Below are 18633 nucleotides of genomic sequence, written 5' to 3' on the forward strand. Positions count from 1 at the left end.
ACAAGCTGTACTAAGAAGATTGCCGAAGCTTAAAAAATGTGCTGACATTTGCTAATTAATGTGTACATATTTGAATGTTAAAGTAAAACACATATCTGGATTTTTTTAAAAGTCATTGATACAATGAGAAATATATTTCTTTTTTCCCTTGATCTTCCTGCTCCCTTCACCAAAAGCAACTGCTATTAAGTTTCCTTATACCCTTCTTGAAATTTTCTCTGCATATGCAAGTACATAGCAACATAGCAATATGCATTCTTTTAATTATATTATACAATATATTATACATTATACAAACTATACACTTTACAGAAATACCCTGAAACATAACTTAAAATATTTTGGAGCACATTCTGAATGAGTTCATTTTAAATGACTAATAATAATTAAATTTTCATTTAAAAAACTTTAATAATGGGTGTTTCAGTTTTTGTAATCTTTGGCTACAACAGAAAATGCTGAATTAACCATCTTTGTACATATATATGGTCATACCTATAGTATTAGTTGCAGGAGAATTACTGGATCAACACTTAGGAATATTTTTAATTTTGAAAATTTATCTAAAAATGTTCTCCATAGAACATCTGTGTACAAGTGTGTCCACTAACAGCCTATTAAAGTGACTTTTTCCCCATACCTTAGCCTACTTTGTGTGCTATTAAACTTTTTAGTATTTGCCAGTCAGAACAAAATGGTATCTTCCTGTTTTAATTTTTATTTCTCTGTTAATGAAGTGTAAATATGTTCTTACACATTTTTGTGTATTTCAAAAGTGAATACCTATTAAATATAGACTGTTATGCAGAAGTTGTCTTATTTACATAAGACAAGGAAAGGAAGGAAAATGTAGGAAGTGACTGAGATTTGGGGATGTGTAGATAGTATCTAATATTTCTTAATGCATGGATCCTATTAGACTGTTAGGTCCTTAAGACTTAAGGCCAAATCTCAATTTTTAAGACACACCTTGTTACCTTGCCTACCACTTGTTCTCAGCTTACTTTGACTACTTACTAAATGTTACTAACTTGTATTCAGTGATTGCCTAAAAGAGAGGAGGGATAGCAATGAACCTAGGAGAGGTATAGTACTGCTCGACAGCTCAACAGCTACTATTAAAAGTTAGTGAAAAAGCTTAAGACCTTAGCACTTTTTATGTAGGCTGATTTTTCTCATCCAGAAAGCAAGCATAAAGCTAAATTGGACTTGAATATCTGAATTAATATTCATTACTTGGTTTGCTAAGGGGATATAAACTGAGGATGTGCCTCCTGTAAGTGAAATAACTAATGATTCTTTAACTGAAGTAATAATGATTCTTTGGGACTCTTTTTTAGTTTGTGTAAAGAGGGTTTGTAGTCTGTGGTCTTCTCTAATTTTTTTTTTATTTAATTTTTTTTTTTAGTTTTAGCTAATGATGAAGAGGCAGTATGGAAACTGAGTGTCAGTAGACCTGTGTTCTAGTACATCTGTGGTATGAAATACCCACATTCCTACCAAGTGCTAGTGCTAGGAAACGAAGGACATTATCTTATTTATTCTACACAACAGTCTTGTGTGAAACAAGGCTATTATTGTCCCAAGTTTTTCAGATGCAGTACCTGTGGCTTAGAGGGGAAAAGCAACTTGTCATGGTGACCCATCTAGTAAGTGACATACCTAGAAAACCAAAGCATTCATGTAATAGCAAAGCTATGCTCTTAAACATTATGCTGTGCTTTTTCACACTTGGATTCAAGTCACGTAACTTCTTTGAGCCTCAGATACTTTACCTGTAAAACGAAGAGGTAGAACCAGATAATCTAATATTTTTGGAGACAAAAATGTTCTGTGAAACTTTGCTTTTCTTTTATGCTAGACTTGGTTATGCTTATTGAAAGGACAGCAGTGACGTTCTGAGATTAATTTTTGTAGAAGCGAAATGGATGAATTGTTCACTCTTTTAGAACAGCCTTTGTTATCTGATGGCACTGGAATTAGTAACCTGCTAACATCCTTAAAGAATTGGTAGACTTCGAACAGCCGGCTTTAATGCTTCATCAAAAGCATGACATAACTTATGAGGAGACACTTGCCTTTGAAATGGTCCACTGATTGGTCATTCATTTTTTTAACCAACAGCCTCGCTTTAATTATGTGTATCTTCTTTACATTAAAATTTTATAAAAGAAAATTTCAACACTATTTCTTGAGCAAAAATAATTTTTTCATTATTTGATGTTTCGTTGTTTTCCAGATTCCCTTCCTCATAAAGTTCTCAAAGGCCATCACCAAAGCGTTACGTCATTACTTTACCCACATGGTCTCTCTTCAAAATTAGACCAAAGTTGGCTTCTATCTGGGGACCAGGACTCATGTGTCATCTTGTGGAATATCTTCACTGAAGAAGTTTTGCATAAATTCTTTTTGGAGGCTGGTCCAGTAACAAGTCTTTTGATGTCACCAGAGAACTTCAGAGTAAGTTAAGACAAACAGTAAAACATAACATAATTTTTTTTAATTTTTTAAAAATTTACTTAGAGAACATGAGATGGGGAGGGACAGAGAGAGAGGGAGAAGGAGAATCCCAAGCAGGCTCCATGTTGTCAGCATGGAGTCCGACGTGGGGCTCAAACTCACAAACCACAAGATCTTGACCTGAGCCAAAATCAAGTCAGACACTTAACTGAGACACCCAGGTGCCCCTAATTTTAAAGTTATATAACATTGCAGAATGTTTAAAAACAAAAAGGAAAATTAACCCATGTTCCCACAGAAAAGAAAAGTTCTATGTATTCTTAATACAACGGGGTAAATTTTATGAATTCCTTTCTAAATTTTTATATGCCTTTTACTATGATTACAGCTTATGCAAATAATTTGATTCTAAAGATTTTGTCAATTCTTTGCTTTACAAAATCAGTTAATTTACTTTCTTTCCCCTCCCCCAATTCTATGTCTTAATTTTAACAGTTTTATTTTTTTAATTTTTGTTATTATTTTTTTACTGTTTATTGTATTTTTGAGAGAGAGACAGAGTGCACATGTGTGTGAGCAGGGAAGGGGCAGAGAGAGACAGGGACAAAGGATCCAAAGCAGGGCTCTGGGGTGACAGCAGAGAGCCCAATGCAGGGCTGGAACTCATGAACCATGAGATCATGACCTGAGCCAAAGTGACACGCTTAACTGACTGAGCCACCCGGGCGCCCCATATTATTTTTTTTTAAGAAAAGTAATTGACACTCAATATGGAAGCAATTAAAGTATATAGGATTCTATACAATAGAAAATAACTTTTGCCTTCAATAATTTACTTTTATAACAATATTTATAGTTATTATTTTCCTTTTCTTAAATAGGTTTTTGTTTGCTCTCTTTCATTTGTTTAACAAATACAGAGCTTTAACAAATTTCTGAGCATCTACCTTGGGCAGGACAAAAGGAAATATTTACAGATAATATTTTCTTATGCAATATGAATTTAACTTCAGTTTCCATAAAGCTGACATCTTTGTTAAAATATGAATGATTAACTTTTGAGTTTCCTGAGTTTGTCAATTACTTGCCAAAATTGGCAATTGACTTGCCAAAATTATTTCTCTGTAATAATATTTAAAAACTCAGGTTCAAAGTAAACTCAGAGCAAACTTACACTGTATTTTTGTAGTAAGGCATCATGAAAGAAATAAATCAGTGAAACAAAGTTAAGGGACTTAAAAAAAAGACTTATATATGGTGATTTGGGATACTTTGATATGTCTTTTATTCTGAAGTTCCCTCCTTTAACCATTTTTTTTTTCCTCAAAGCTCCAGGACAGTAGTCAAATCCTGACCTCTTTTACTTTTGCCTCAGTCATAAATGACTTAATTCCAAGGACCATAATCCATTGAAACCAAGCCAAATAAAAAGGAGGTTTATTGAAAGGGCCTAAGAGGCAATATTTTAGACATACAAGACAAAACACTATAGCAAGGACTCTGTGCAGTTTGAACTTATATTCAGAAACCAAGGTTACTCTTCAAGTTTCCTATCCCAAAGGAGTCTGTTTTCTGTGATTTCTCCTTTTGTTTCTTTTTTAATGTTTGTTTATTTTTGAGAGAGAGAGAAACAGAGAGAGAGAACAGGGGAAGGGCAGAGAGAGGGGGACAGAGGATACGAAGCGGGCTATGCGTGCTGACTCCAACACGTGAACCATGAGCTCATGACCTGAGCCTAAGTCAGACATTTATCCACTGAGCCACCCAGGTGCCCCTTGTGATGACTCCTTTCTCTTGCTTGTTCCTGTAACTTCTTTTAGCAATTTCAAATGTGTAGAAAAGAGAATCTGATTGTCCTAGTGTGGGTCTCTAGTGTATGTCTACCTCTGGCTATAGGATCTGTGTTCACATGTTGTGTGTATGTTCACATGTTATATGTAAGTATAATTTTCCTGAAGTACATTGGGCTCTCTATTCTAGGAGCTGTGGGCTGTGCTGGTTCTCTAACAGGTAATAGTAGTAGGGAGGCAATGCCATCTGCCTTATTCTATGAGTCTGGGTTCCCCATATATCACACCTGTCATTTTGTGATTTTTTTTCCCCCTCGGGATTTTTGTAGTCTCCTTAGAAAGAATTAGGAAAAATAACTTGCTCCCCAACACCCCACAGAAAGAGATCACTAATGGGCATGGGGAGGTTCTCAGGGGATCCCAACGAAAGCTTTAAACACAGCAGCTGAAACTCTGGCTAGGTACCCTAGTGAAGGTAGGAGCATCCACACTGCAAAAGATGGTTAGAAAGGAAACAAAGAGGCAGAAGAACCACTACCTACTCCCCCTCTCCCCCTCACCCCATCCCACCCACCCCCCATCACAGGCTAACACATGGCCCTCTTGGTGAGGCACAGACCTGCCCTGTAAACTCCTCCCAGATTAGCCTCACAGCAACCAGCATGGATGGTCTTTGTCCTAAACTGTGTTCAAGGTAACCACATGCTGACTTTTTAAAAAGTATCTTAAGAATCTTTGTCCTGTGAGCCTATTTTTGATCCTTGTGTCTTTGAAGCTGTGCATTCAGTTGGAACTATCTAATGCTTACCTCTTTTAGATTGTGTCTACACTGAGTTTCCTGTTTGGATTAGAATCTGAATAGTTCTGGGAACACCAAATCACATTCTGAGGCTCTAAGTGGAAAATATCAGCTCATGATACCCTTGGGCCTAAGCTTGTGTCTACAAATAGCTTCTTTTTGTGGCAACAAATTAGTTCTGGGGTTTATTTTATTCTGCATTATTTCCGATGTCTGCCTCGCTGCCTGAATTTGCTGAGTGATGGTCAAGTCCTTCATTTATCTCATAAGTAGATCTGGCTTGGAATTCTCCTTTTTCACTGTGTCTCTTGACTTTCCTAATAAGTTGCTGAATTTAAAATCGACTTGGTGTTTAAAACCCCTCTTTATAGTGTTATGTGAAGAGGTCCTATAGAAAACAAAAATGTCATTTTGTAAATGGTGTTTAAACAAAATATTTTTATGTCACTAGGGGGGGAAATCTCATTTAATTTTAAGAAAAGCATTTGATTATTCACTTACAAATAACTCTGTTTTATTTTGTTCTGTTTTGTTTTCCCATAGCTAAGAAGTGATCAGGTAATTTGCTGTGTGTGCAGTGACCATTCTGTGGCTCTCCTTCACCTTGAGGGGAAGAGGTGCCTCCTGCATGCCCGGAAGCACCTTTTCCCTGTGAGGATGATAAAATGGCACCCAGTTGAGAATTTTTTAATTGTTGGATGTGCTGACGACTCCGCTTACATCTGGGAAATTGAAACAGGTAAATTGGAACGTTACCCCTTTGATTCTTTACATATTTATGCATCGAAGCATTTGGCTGGGTGGAGAGTTCCAGAGACTACATGGTGACCACCTCACCTGCTTTAACCTTTGGTTGGGCTGCGTTTAATGGCTTTGGTTGAAGGCATGTATGGAAAATAAAACACAGTGGCCCAAGTCAGATCTTGACCAACTGGTGATTAGCTGACAGAGCATTGCACAGGAATGAGCCGGATATTTCTGGAAGCTATAAATAAAAACATAAGTTATCTACTTTAATTATTAACAAGAGAGAAATTTAGTGTTCTACTAGTCTCAAATTATCATTAAATTCTGCCTTCTTCAGCATACTCATGATCTCAGCAACATTTTGAGCTAATTGATGATCAGTAATAATGGAATATAATTAATTACAAAACTGCAAAAAGTTGAGTCAGGGAAACTGAAAACTGAGTGGCTCAATTGAACTTTTGACGTCGTTGTGTGGAGAATGTACAGTTTGAACTTCAAAGTTTAAACAAAAAGTTTTACAGTGTAACGTAAGATTGAGAGTAACACATTTCAGGCAGATGCTGGGAACTTATCAAATAAGGCAAGGTAATTAATGAACGGGAGTCAGGGGAGTGTGCTTGAGAGTACATTTCACTGAAACCATAGCATGATATTTATTGATTAATCAGTGGTGGTTTTATGTTGGGGGTTATTAACAGACTGGATAGTTTATAATATTATAGTTTAGAGTCATACTTCACCAAAATAATTGCTATTTTCTTTACATTTGACTTTCATGTGTTAATGATGATGACTAATGTACTGGTGTATGGAGGGTGCAATATAATTCTGTCTTACGTTTGTACCTTGCTTTACAGCTTTGATGGCCTTCCATATTCATTTCCCATTAGATTATCACAACTTCTAGTGTAGGTGGAGGAGGTTTTATTCCCCATTCTATTGATGATGAATTTGTAACTGATTTGTACATGTGCAAGATTACATTGCTAATAAGTGGTGAACCAGTATGAGGGCCCTGTCTTTCTTTGCACAATATGCACAAAATTAGGAGAGTTTTAGAATTCTTAGGTAATCTATCAACCTGAGTGACAATGGAGTATAATGGATAAAATGAGCTCTAAAGCCTGGGCTTGCTTCCAGGACCTGCTAACAAAGGTTGGCCTTGAGCAATAACTTGGCTTCACTGCATGTCAATTTCTTCATCTATGAAATGGGAGTAATGATACCACCCTCCTGTCAGGATTAAATTAACTAATACTGACCACGCTTGTAAACAGTGCCTATAGGTGCTAAGGCCTTAGTAATAGTTAACTATTATTAATATGATCAAAGAATGCGGTAAAATCTTGATTTCTGCTTGTGGAATCTAAGTCTGTAAAACACATGCACTTATAACTGTGTGTAATTGCATTGTTTTCAGTTGTGAAATTGTGAATACTGGCTAACCAAACCTATTTTTCCTAGAAAATAGAATCTAGTGAGAATAAAGAGATTTCTGGGTACTGACAAGTGTTTACACTTCCATTGCCCCATCGGGATACCTCTCAGCCTGTGCAATTTTTTATTTATGTAGTTTTTGATGGGGTGGTCAGTAAAGGGGGGAAGCCAAACCACTAGTACGTCTTAAATCTGTATTTATTACCACATCGCATTTTAATTTTATTATTTATTTTTATACTCCCCAATCCATAACTAAATATTGTAGAACATTTGAAAACTACAGCAAAAAATAAAGAAAAGCAAATAATCCTATCCCACTGCCTAAAGATAACTGCTATTAATATTTTGATCTGCTTTGTCACACATCTTTCTATGTCAATAAATAGATGCCTATATTGTGTTTCAGTCATGGTCCTGGCAGAAAATTGAATTTAACCTGGGTAGGTCAAATGGAGAGACTTTAATGAAAGGACTATTTATAAGGGTGTGGATGGGACTTAGGGAACAGATAAGGAACGGATAGTGAGGCTCCCATCACCCAGACACTGGTAGTATCAGGAAGCTCTTATCACTTCCCTAGGGCTGAAGCAACAAGAGGAGAAAATAGTGTTAGTGGAACCCTGTGAGAGTCGAGGCTATGGAAGAGTGGTCATTCAATCCCTGAAGTCATGGAAGACAAACAGCTCCTCCCAGAGATGCAGGACTGAGACAAAGAAAGAGTTGGAAGAAATTATTTTCTTTCTCCCTCTGCAATCACATTCATTAGTTTGATCCAACTGCAAGTCGGAGAGGAGGGACATTCAGTTCTAGGCATTAGGCAGGGGCACAGAGCAGATGCAGAGGAGTAGGGAAAGGGTGGAGTAGGTTGTCAATGGACAGTAATTGGCATTGTGGCCACTATGGACCACCATACTCTAGCTTGGGAATCTTCTATAGCTGGTCATGTATATTTTTTCCTTTAAAAAAAAAAGGTTTGTTTTAGAATTTCCCTATCAGGAGCCCCTGGGGGGCTCAGCCAGTTAAACATCTGACTCCTGGTTTTGGCTCAGATCATGATCTCGCAGTTCATGAGTTTTGAGCCCCGCATCAGGCTCTGAACTGACAGTATGGAGCCTACTTGGGATTCTCTCTCTCCCCCTCTCTCTCTCTGCCCCTCACCCACTCACTCTGTCTCTCAAAATAAATAAAAAATAAATAAAATAGAATTTCCATATCAAATAATGTGTACACGTTTAGAGCCAAATAAAACTATGAAATGTTTGTTTCAAGTGAGACTGTGAGGCTATTTATCTCATGGTTATCTACATTAATACTTCATAAACAAGCTTAACTCAACCTAAGACAGAACTTATAATTGATGAAAATATTACCAATAATTACATAAATGCATTCATATTTGTGATGTGCCTCTTCAGTTTTTCAAAATATCCTCCCATTAGCAATCTCATTTGAATCCCCAACACTGTGCACATGGCTGACACCCTAAATTTCCTCACCGTGCTCATCCTTTCTGGATAAGTTTATGTTGTTCCTTTTAGTCTGTGTTTGGTATTGGCTTTATTTTGGGTTGCCTTTAACCTCTGCAATTCCAATTTTGTTTAAAATGTAATGAACTACTTTTTCTTTCCTTAGCTGGATTTCATCTGACTAAAATACTTCCATCACATTCACTGTGCTAGATGTCTGTTGCATCATTTCTCTGTAGAAGTGAGAAAATTCAGGATCGGAAAGCTCTTCTGTTTATAGTTTCATAAAATGAGTGGAAAAATACCAGCTAAGGCCAAAACAATTCGAAAGAGGCCTATGAGGCTATAGAATGTGCTTGCTCACTGATTTACCTGGCACATGGATACGTAAATGAATGAATTAACTAACAAATTTTCTTGGACCTTAGATTGAGTAAAAATGAGTTTACCTTAACATTGACCCATGTAGTGGCTTTTACATCATGGCTGCCCAACTGTAGGTAGCTTTCTTCTCCAACTCTCCCCTACGATTTCTGGAGTTTATGGGGCCTGTCTCATCTCCTCAGGTGTAAGTCTGTGTATTTTCTACTCCAGGCAATTTTCCTGGGTTTTTTTCCTTTAAGCTTTGCTAGAAGGTTCACACTTAGTTCCATGTGCGACTAGACTTACTCCCTGCTCCATTTCCCCAGTACTCTGCCTCCTCTAAATACATGAAGGAGGGATAAACTGACAACAAAGCATTTTCCAGATCTTCCAGCATTAGAGCACTCCAGAGCTCATAGAGAGAAAATAGGAGGTGTCAGTGGGATACAGATTTGCGGGAAAGGGGCCTAGAAAGAAAAGGCAGGGGAAGGGGACTGAAGCTAAAAGTAATTCATTCTCAACTGCGCCAGAAGCCCGCTTTGGTAGAAGGTCGAGGGTGGGGCATAGGTCAGTCTCTGTGCCACCTTCCCCAGGTGTGGAGGACAGAATATGAGAGTTTGTCAGTTTTTCACAACCCTTTAAAACAGCCTATTTTCACTTTATTCATGAGATTTATGTATTCATTTATTTATTCTCTGGGGTAGGATGCACAAGCATACTCTAGAGCCATATGTCCACATTCCTATTTTATCTCGAAATCCTAAGAAGTGTTTCTTACTGTGACAGGTGGCATAGTCGGATGCATGCCAGGGTAAAGTTTGGAGCCATAGGTGGGCATGTTCATCCCCGGGGGAGGCAAACAATCAAAGCAGGGAAGTATTTATGTAACAGTGAAGGCCCTCATCTTCTGGCTAAAAATGCAGCGCTGCCAGGTTGGGAATGATGAGGGCATCTAGTTTCTCTTATTGATTTGCCGGATGTCCCATGATGTTTAGGCCTGATTAGGAAGGGAAAAAAATTGGAGATGTCATTTTGATTAATATTTGAGCTCCCGCAATGTGTTTGGCACTGACAACTCTGGGCGGCTTTGTCACCCTCGTTGCTGTGAGACACAATAGGGATAATGTAATACTGATTTTGTTCCCCTAAAATACACACCAGAAATAAATCTCAGCTCTGAGCTCATTATTCTTTTAAGAATTGAATTTAAAATAATTCTGAGGACTTTACTGTTCACTGTACTAGATTTACATAATAGAAAACTTGTGTCATGAATTTCTCATGTGTTACTAATATAACACTTGTTATTATTCTTGAAGGTCTTCTGTTAAGCTTATGGTCTGTGTTGCAAAATATGCCATATTAAGCAATGTGTGTGTGTGTGTGTGTGTGTGTGTGTGTGTGTGTGTGTGTGTGAAAATGAAACCAGGGGCGCCTGGGTGGCGCAGTGGGTTAAGCGTCCGACTTCAGCCAGGTCACGATCTCGCGGTCCATGAGTTCGAGCCCCGCGTCAGGCTCTGGGCTGATGGCTCAGAGCCTGGAGCCTGTTTCCGATTCTGTGTCTCCCTCTCTCTCTGCCCCTCCCCCATTCATGCTCTGTCTCTCTCTGTCCCCAAAAAAAAATAAATAAACGTTGAAAAAAAAAAAGAAAATGAAACCAAACTTACTTGCATGAAAAAAAAAATTCTTGATAAGATATGTCAGGAAAACTTCTGCAAAGAACTGGATAGTAAAGTTTTTCAGTTTTGTGGGCCATATGATCTCTTTTGTAACTACCAAACTCTGCCCTGTGGCACAAGAGAAGCCATAGAAAATATATAAAAGAGTCAGTGAAGTTCTGTTCCAATAAAACTTTATTTACAAAAGCAGGTAGAAGGCTGGATTTGCCCTGCAGTGTGCTTTATAGACTTCTAAGAACGAGGATAGTTCTTTTTAAAGATCATGATTTTCATAATATCTCATTCTAAAGCAGCTTATAATTTTTAATCCATTATGCCATGTTAACTCTGTATGTTTATACCCATTTTGCCAGTGAGGAGATGGAATGCAGAGAGATTTTTTTGAGTCTGAAGATCCCCTGACTAGGTATAGGGCACCTGCACTAGGATGTGTGTCTCTTTTGGTTTGTTTCCCACTGTACTGTACACAGCAACACCTCCTGCAGAGTGGGTCAGCTTTTTGAGACTGTCAAACAGGGAATTAGATAAGGAAAGGTCCGAGAAGAAAAGAAATGGCTGCCAGGAAACCTGCTGATGCTCTCCTCAAGGAGAGGGTCTCTGGCTATCTCTCACAGAGGCTGGCTCTCAATTTACACACTGTTCTAACAGCTCTGGTCATCTGATTTCTCAGATGACGGATTAGAAACAGCAAATTGCAAGTCCAGAGAGTGTTAGTGGCAGGCACTCTGACAGCAGAAGTGACAGCTGATGGGAAGGGAGGAGAAGCAAACATGTGTATCACTGCTTAGGGCAGTATTTCCTGTGCCCATGGGAGGATAGTCACCCCAAAACATGCTGAAATGTTTTCCCCTGTTTGCGAAGCTCATAGATAAGCTTGCACGGGTTATGGGCAGCTGCCAGTACATTCCCATGACTCCTGCTGGTGAGGTGAGTGCTCCTTGCTTCAGGAAGAATATTGAAAGGTATTCCACCTATGGTAGACTGCAGTCCTAAGGAAGTCTGAGAAGTGGCTTACAGCCCAGAGTTCAAGGGAGACTGAAGTTGTTGCCAGTGACTGGGTAGAACTCAGGGTCCATGTGAGTCTATTTTTGTCCATTTATTCCTGTTTCTGCTCAGGTAATGTGAGCTGTGTGACCTTGAGCAGGAAGCTTTACTCCAAGAGTCTGGCCTGAGGACCCAGCCTCTGGTTATGACATGGTTTCTGTGGGAAAACACATTCTGAATCTTAAAACAACTATCTTATAAACAGACCATTGGAACAAAGCCTATGCATACGAAATTAAGGAAGTCAGGAAGAAGAGAGTACATTTCAGAGTTATTTTTACCACAGGTGTTAAATTTTCTTTCTTAATTTCTTTTTCTTAGTGAAATTAGTACCAGTTAGAAAATTATTTAGTCTATTATGATACCATATACATGAAGCATTTATTATTTTGTGGCTTCAAAATACATAGTCTTAAAAATATTAAAAATAAAACTATTAAGAAAGGTAAGATAAGGTTTGTCAAGTAATAGCTAATAGGCCATAATTTTAGAAAATATTTAGCATTTAATCTTCTACTATAGATCTGAGTTTGCTTTAATTGTTTAGGATGAGGGATATATACTGTATAGACGACACAAATTCCCAGAAATGTGTAGTCATATTATTCCCAAAAGAGTAGAATCATGTGGTTAAATTCTTACTTTGCCACACCAAAATATCATACAAGGTCACTGCATGGAGAAGTAATTTTCCAGCCCACAAGTATTACCTTGTTTCCTTTATTTATAGTTGTATAGCATATAAAATATATATTTTTTAATTCCACTAGTTACCAACCATACCATTTTGATGGGCGGTTTTGCTTGGTTTTCTCATCAAGGTCACCCCTCTGCAGATACAGGTGCCTTGTCAGCACAACCAGATGATGACATTCATTATGTGTGTGTGTTAAGGGTAGATTTTGGGTATGCAGCATCCGGCAGGTAATTGTCTCCCCAGTATGTTATTTTCTCAAAGCCACGCTATTTTGTTGTGGTAGATTACAGATGGAACCCTCTTGGGATGATTGTTTTTAGAAAAGAAAAATAGGATACATTAAAGTGCAGGATGGGATTTTTCCTACATCACCTTTTCCATGCCCTTTTCTTCTTTATTATAATAATTACTGATGTTATTACTCAACACGTATTTTTAGTTTGCCGCCTATTTTTTGAATCTTTATTTCCTCCTCTCTGGCCCTCGTTATCACAGCTACACTATAATTTGAGATTTTGATTCATGTAATATTGTGTGTGTGTGCATGTGTGTATACGTTCATGTGTATGTACACACTTTATGTATATGAACTTTGCAGGTTAACTACTAAAAGATTTGCTCAATTGTCAAAGTTTAATGTCTCAAGTGGGAATTAGCATCCAGAGAAGTTATGATCATGAGCCCTGGGATTTAGACTGCTACGTTAGAATTCTTGTTCTTTACCCTTTCCAATCAGTGTTACTCCAGTATACTTTGAATTCCTCAAAGATTCACCATCTCTTCATAGAATTTAGCACTAAATAAATATTAACTGGACTTACTATAAATCCTTCATATATTACCATAGCAGTTTGCATTTATGACTCATTATTCACTCCTAATGTATCAAATGAATGTTATTCCCTAATATTTAGATACAGTAGGTTCTGCCTCTGTTAATTTATTCACTCTTTGGCAAATCATTAAATTAAATTGATCAGAGCCTTACTTGATGTGACGACACTTAACACAATGTTGCAGAAAAGACGTAGGACATTACTATATGTAAGAATACTGGATTTATTTTTATTAATGTCACTTATTTACTAATTTATTATTTTTATTAATTATGTATATGTTCATGTATTATAAATATATACACGTGTATACATACATACACGTGTATACATATACACATATATGTGCATACATATAAACACATATGTGTATACACAAACACAGGCGTGCATATAAGCACATGTATGTATGTGTGTATATATATGTATGCACACATACATACATATATATCTACATACACATACACCACATGGTTGCTCTAATAAAAATGAAACTACAGCAAGAAATAAAAAATAATAAATGAGACTTCATAAAATTAAAACCTTTTGTGCATCAAATGACATTATCCAGAATGTGAAAAGACAGCCTATAAAATGGAGGAAATTATTTTCAAATTATATATATATATTAATATTTTAATGTTTATTTACTTTTGAGAGAGAGAGAGAGACAGAGCATGAGTGGGGGAAGGGCAGAGAGAGAGGGGACACAGAATCTGAGGTGGGTTCCAGGCTCTGAGCTGTCAGCACAGAGCCTGATGCAGAGCTCAAAACCCACAGACCGTGAGATCATGATGTGAGCCAAAGTTGTACGCTTAACCGACTGAGCCACCCATGCACCCCTGCAAATTATATATTTGATAAGGGTTTAATATTAAGCGTGTATATAAAGAACTCTTACAACACAAAGACAAGCAACTCAACTTTACAAAGGAAAAAGAACTCAAATATTTCCTTCTTCAAGGAAGCTATGCAAACGACGGACAAGCTCGTGAAAAGATTTCAACATCATTAGCCATCAGGGAAATGGAAATCAAAATCGTGATGAGATACCACTTCACACTTACTAGAATACTTATAATCAGGAAAAGAAAGAGGGGAGGAGCCAAGATAGTGGAACAGCATGAAAGTTTTTTTTTTGCATCTTGTGTCCATGAAATAAACCATCCTGCACACCTAGAAAACTGATTTGAGTATTAACACAACAATCTGCACAACCTGAACCACAGAAATAAGCAGGTACGCGACACGGAGAGGTGAACGGGGGGAGAGAGAAGCCGCAGAGGGCAGAGAGCGATTTTTGCTTGCAGAGAGAGGACAGAGATGGGGGGTCGGGGGGGATACAGGAAAAGTACCCTCCCCCTCACCAAAAGCAGCTGGAGAGAAAGTGGAAAAGTGGAAACAGCTGCAGGGACTGAACTAAAAAGGGAGAAAGGAGAAAGGAGAGGGTTTAAATTCCATTAAGACTGTATAAACAGGGGGAGTGCAGACTCTGAAACGCCGCAGTTCGATACCTGGCTGTGCTGGTGGGAAAGGGGAATCCCCAGGAGCAGAGTGAAGTCCAGGTCTTTGGGCCACATGGTGAGAGGCGGTTCCCCTGCTGGTAGGACTCTCCACAGGCAAAAGTCCCAGTGGATCCTGGAGAACAACCACACCTGCTGGTGCTGGAACAAGGCTGTTAAGAGTGAAGCCTGGAGCCAGATGTGTGTTGTGATTTGCCATAATCCCTGAAACGCTGCTGCTACATGATAGCGTGAACTTTTTCTGGAGTGGGCTTGCACCCAACCACAGTCTCTGGCATCGGCAGTAGCGCAGTCCCACGAGTGCTTCTGGGGGCCCGGGAGGCACCCAGCCATTGCTCGGTGAGACCCTCCTCCAGAAGGTCTGAGCGGGTCAAAACCACAGTCCCTCAGAAGTGAGGGGTCAGGAAAAACAGCCGCATCTGAGATAAAACTCAGGAAGGAGGTGCTGCCTGGCAACCTGATGGCTTGGTCACGGACAGTGTAAAAGCGGGAAGGACAGAAGCCAAAGACAAAGGACAGGTGTGCCAATGCTGAGCAGGGAAAACAGAGTCCGACACTAGAGGCCGGTAGCTGGGTTACGCCATTTTCAACCCTCTGGTGCATGCGCACACACCTACAAGCGCCACAACAACGCACTCCGGTAAGCTAAGCAGCGCCATCTAGTGGAAAACAGAGACATTACACTAAGCCCTGCCTAGCGGGGCCAAGCTCGTTCTTCAGGAACACAGGTCTCTTTGCCTGCTTAGTTTATGGACTATAAAGTACTTCAAAGGTTGACTTCTAGGGGAAGACGATGTAATTTCAATCGTATTTGAGTGTCTTCGCTGACCCATCTATTCAATTTTCTTTTTTTTCTTTTTTCTTTTTTGTTTTTCTTTGTCTTGAATACAGAAAGAGAAAAAATATTATTTTTTTTTCAATTTTTATTAAAAATATTTTTCTTTAATTTTTTCTACTATATTTTTTTACCTTTTTGTAAATTTTTCAAATTCTATTTTACATCATTTCATTTTATTCTACTTCATTCTATTCATTATTTCAAATTTTCAAACGTTTTCCTTTTTTTCTTTTTCTTTTTTCTCCCCCCACTTTTTCTCTAATCTATGAAGCTCCTTTCAACACCCAGACCAAAACGCACCTAGGATCTAGCATCATTTATTTGATTTGTGTGTGTGTGTGTGTGTGTTGTTTTTAATTTTTTTAATTTTCAGGTTTTTTTAATTTTCAGGTTTTTTTAATTTTAATTTTTTTTACTTCATTAATTCCTTTTCTCCCTTCAAAATGATGAAACAAAGGAATACACCCCAAAAGAAAGAGCAGGAAGAAACAACAGCCAGGGACTTAATCAACACAGAACAAGCAAGATGTCTGAACCAGAATTTAGAGTCATGGTAATAAGAATACTAGCTGGGGGGGGGGGGGGGGGCGCCTGGGTGGCTCAGTCGGTTGAGCAGCCGACTTCGGCTCAGGTCATGATCTCGCATTCCGTGAGTTAGAGCCCCGTGTCGGGCTCTGTGCGGACAGCTCAGAGCCTGGAGCCTGTTTCAGATTCTGTGTCTCCCTCTCTCTCTGCCCCTCCCCTGTTCATGCTCTGTCTCTCTCTGTCTCAAAAATAAATAAACAAAAAAAAAAAAAAGAATACTAGCTAGGGTTGAAAATAGATTAGAATCCCTTTCTTCAGAGATAAAAGAAGTAAAAGCTAGTCAGGATGAAATAAAAAATGCTATAACTGAGCTGCAATCTCAAATGCTTGCCAAGGCAGCAAGGTGGATGAGGAAGAGCAGCAAATCAGCAATATAGAGGACAAACTTATGGAGAATAATGAAGCAGAAAAAAAGAGGGAGAATAAGGCAAAAGAGCACGATTTAAGAATTAGATAAATAGGGGGTGCCTGGGTGGTTCAGTCAGTTGAGAGTCCAACTTTGGCTCAGGTCATGATCTCATAGTCTGTGAGTTTGAGCCCCACATCGGGCTCTGTGCTGACGGCTCAGAGCCTGGAGCCTGTTTCAGATTCTATGTTTCCCTCTCTCTCTGAACCTCCCCTGTTCATGCTCTGTCTCTCTCTGTCTCAAAAATAAATTTAAAAAGTTAAAAAAAAAAAGAATTAGAGAAATAAGTGACTCATTAAAAAGGAACAACATCAGAATCATAGGGGTCCCAGAAGATGGAAAGAGAGAAAAGGGGTAGAAGGGTTATGTGAGCAACTCACAGTGGAAAACTTTCCTAACCTGGGAAATGATACAGACATCAAAATCCAGGAAGCACAGAGGACCCCCATTAGATTCAACAAAAACCGACCATCGACAAAGCATATGATAGTCAGATTCACAAAATACTCAGGCAAGGAGAGAATCATGAAAGTAGCAAAGGAAAAAAAAGTTCTTAACCTATGAGGGAAGACAGATAAGGTTTGCAGCAAACCTATGCACAGAAACTTCACAGGCCAGAAAGGAATGGCAGGATATATTCAATGTGCTGAATCGGGAAAAATATGCAGCCAAGAATTTTTTATCCAGCAAAGCTGTCATTCAAAATAGAAGGAGAGATTAAAAGTTTCCCAGACAAAGATTAAAGGAGTTCATGACCACTAAACCAGCCCTGCAAGAAATTTTAAGGGGGACTCTCTGAGGGGAGAATAGCAATGAATGAATGAATGAATGAATGAATGAATGAATGAATACCAAAAGAAACAAAGACTAGAAAGGACCAGAGAACACCACCAGACACTCCAACTCTACAAGAAACATAATGGCAATAAATTTGTATCTTTCAGTAGTCACTCTAAATATCAATGGACTAAATGCTCCAATCAAAAGACATAGGGTAACAGAATGGATTAGAAAACAAGATCTATCTATATGCTGTTTACAAGAGACCCACTTTAGACCTAAAGACACCTTCAGATTGAAAAGAAAGGGAATGGAGAACATCTATCATGCTAATGGCCGACAGAGGAAAGCCAGAGTAACCATACTTATATCAGACAATCTAGACATTAAAATAAAGACTGTAACAAGAGATGAAGAAGGGCATTATATCATTATTAAGGGGTCTATCCACCAAGAAGACCTAACAATTGTTAACATTTAAGCTCCAAATGTGTGAGCACCCAAATATATATATCAATCACAAACATAAAGTAACTCATTGATAATAATACCATCATAGTAGGGGACTTCAACACCCCACTTACAACAATGGAGAGATCATCTAAACTGACAGTCAACAAGGAAACAATGGCTTTGAATGACACACTGGACCAGATGGACTTAACAGATATATTCAGAACATTTCATCCTAAAACAGCAGAATATACATTCTTCTCCAGTGCACATGGAACATTCTCTAGAAAAGATCACATACTGGGACACAAATCAGCCCTCAACAAGTACAAAAAGATTGAGATCATACTGTGCATATTTTCAGATCATAACATTATGAAACTTGAAATCAACCACAAGAAAAAATTTGGAAAGATAACAAATACTTGGAGACTAAAGAACGTCCTACTAAAGAATGAATGGGATAACCGAGAAGCTAGAGAGGAAATTAAAAAGTACATGGAAGCTGGGGTGCCTGGGTGGTTCAGTCAATTAAGTATCCGACTCTTGGTTTCAGCTCAGGTCATGATCTCACAGTTTTGTGAGTTCAAGCCCCACATCAGACTCCAAGCTGACCGTGCAGAGCCTGGTTGGGATTCTCTGTCTCCCTCTCTTTGCTCCTCCTCCATTTGCACTATTTTTGTCTCTCTCAAAATAAATAAATAAACTTAAAAAAATTAATTAA

General features: G+C 38.4%; 1 protein-coding gene across 3 annotated transcripts in view; it reads left to right on the forward strand.

Annotated features, from left to right (window-relative positions):
* WDR72 (WD repeat domain 72) overlaps positions 1-18633 on the forward strand; it is a 229147-nt gene that overhangs the window by 55379 nt on the left and 155135 nt on the right. For all 3 annotated transcript variants that reach the window (XM_045449695.1, XM_045449696.1, XM_045449694.1), the window contains exons 12-13: positions 2240-2460; positions 5593-5788. In XM_045449695.1, the coding sequence (XP_045305651.1) occupies positions 2240-2460; positions 5593-5788 (417 nt within the window). The remainder of the gene's footprint in view (positions 1-2239; positions 2461-5592; positions 5789-18633) is intronic.

This window comes from Leopardus geoffroyi, chromosome B3 (genome assembly GCF_018350155.1).
Source record: "Leopardus geoffroyi isolate Oge1 chromosome B3, O.geoffroyi_Oge1_pat1.0, whole genome shotgun sequence".
Classification (NCBI taxonomy): domain Eukaryota; kingdom Metazoa; phylum Chordata; class Mammalia; order Carnivora; family Felidae; genus Leopardus; species Leopardus geoffroyi.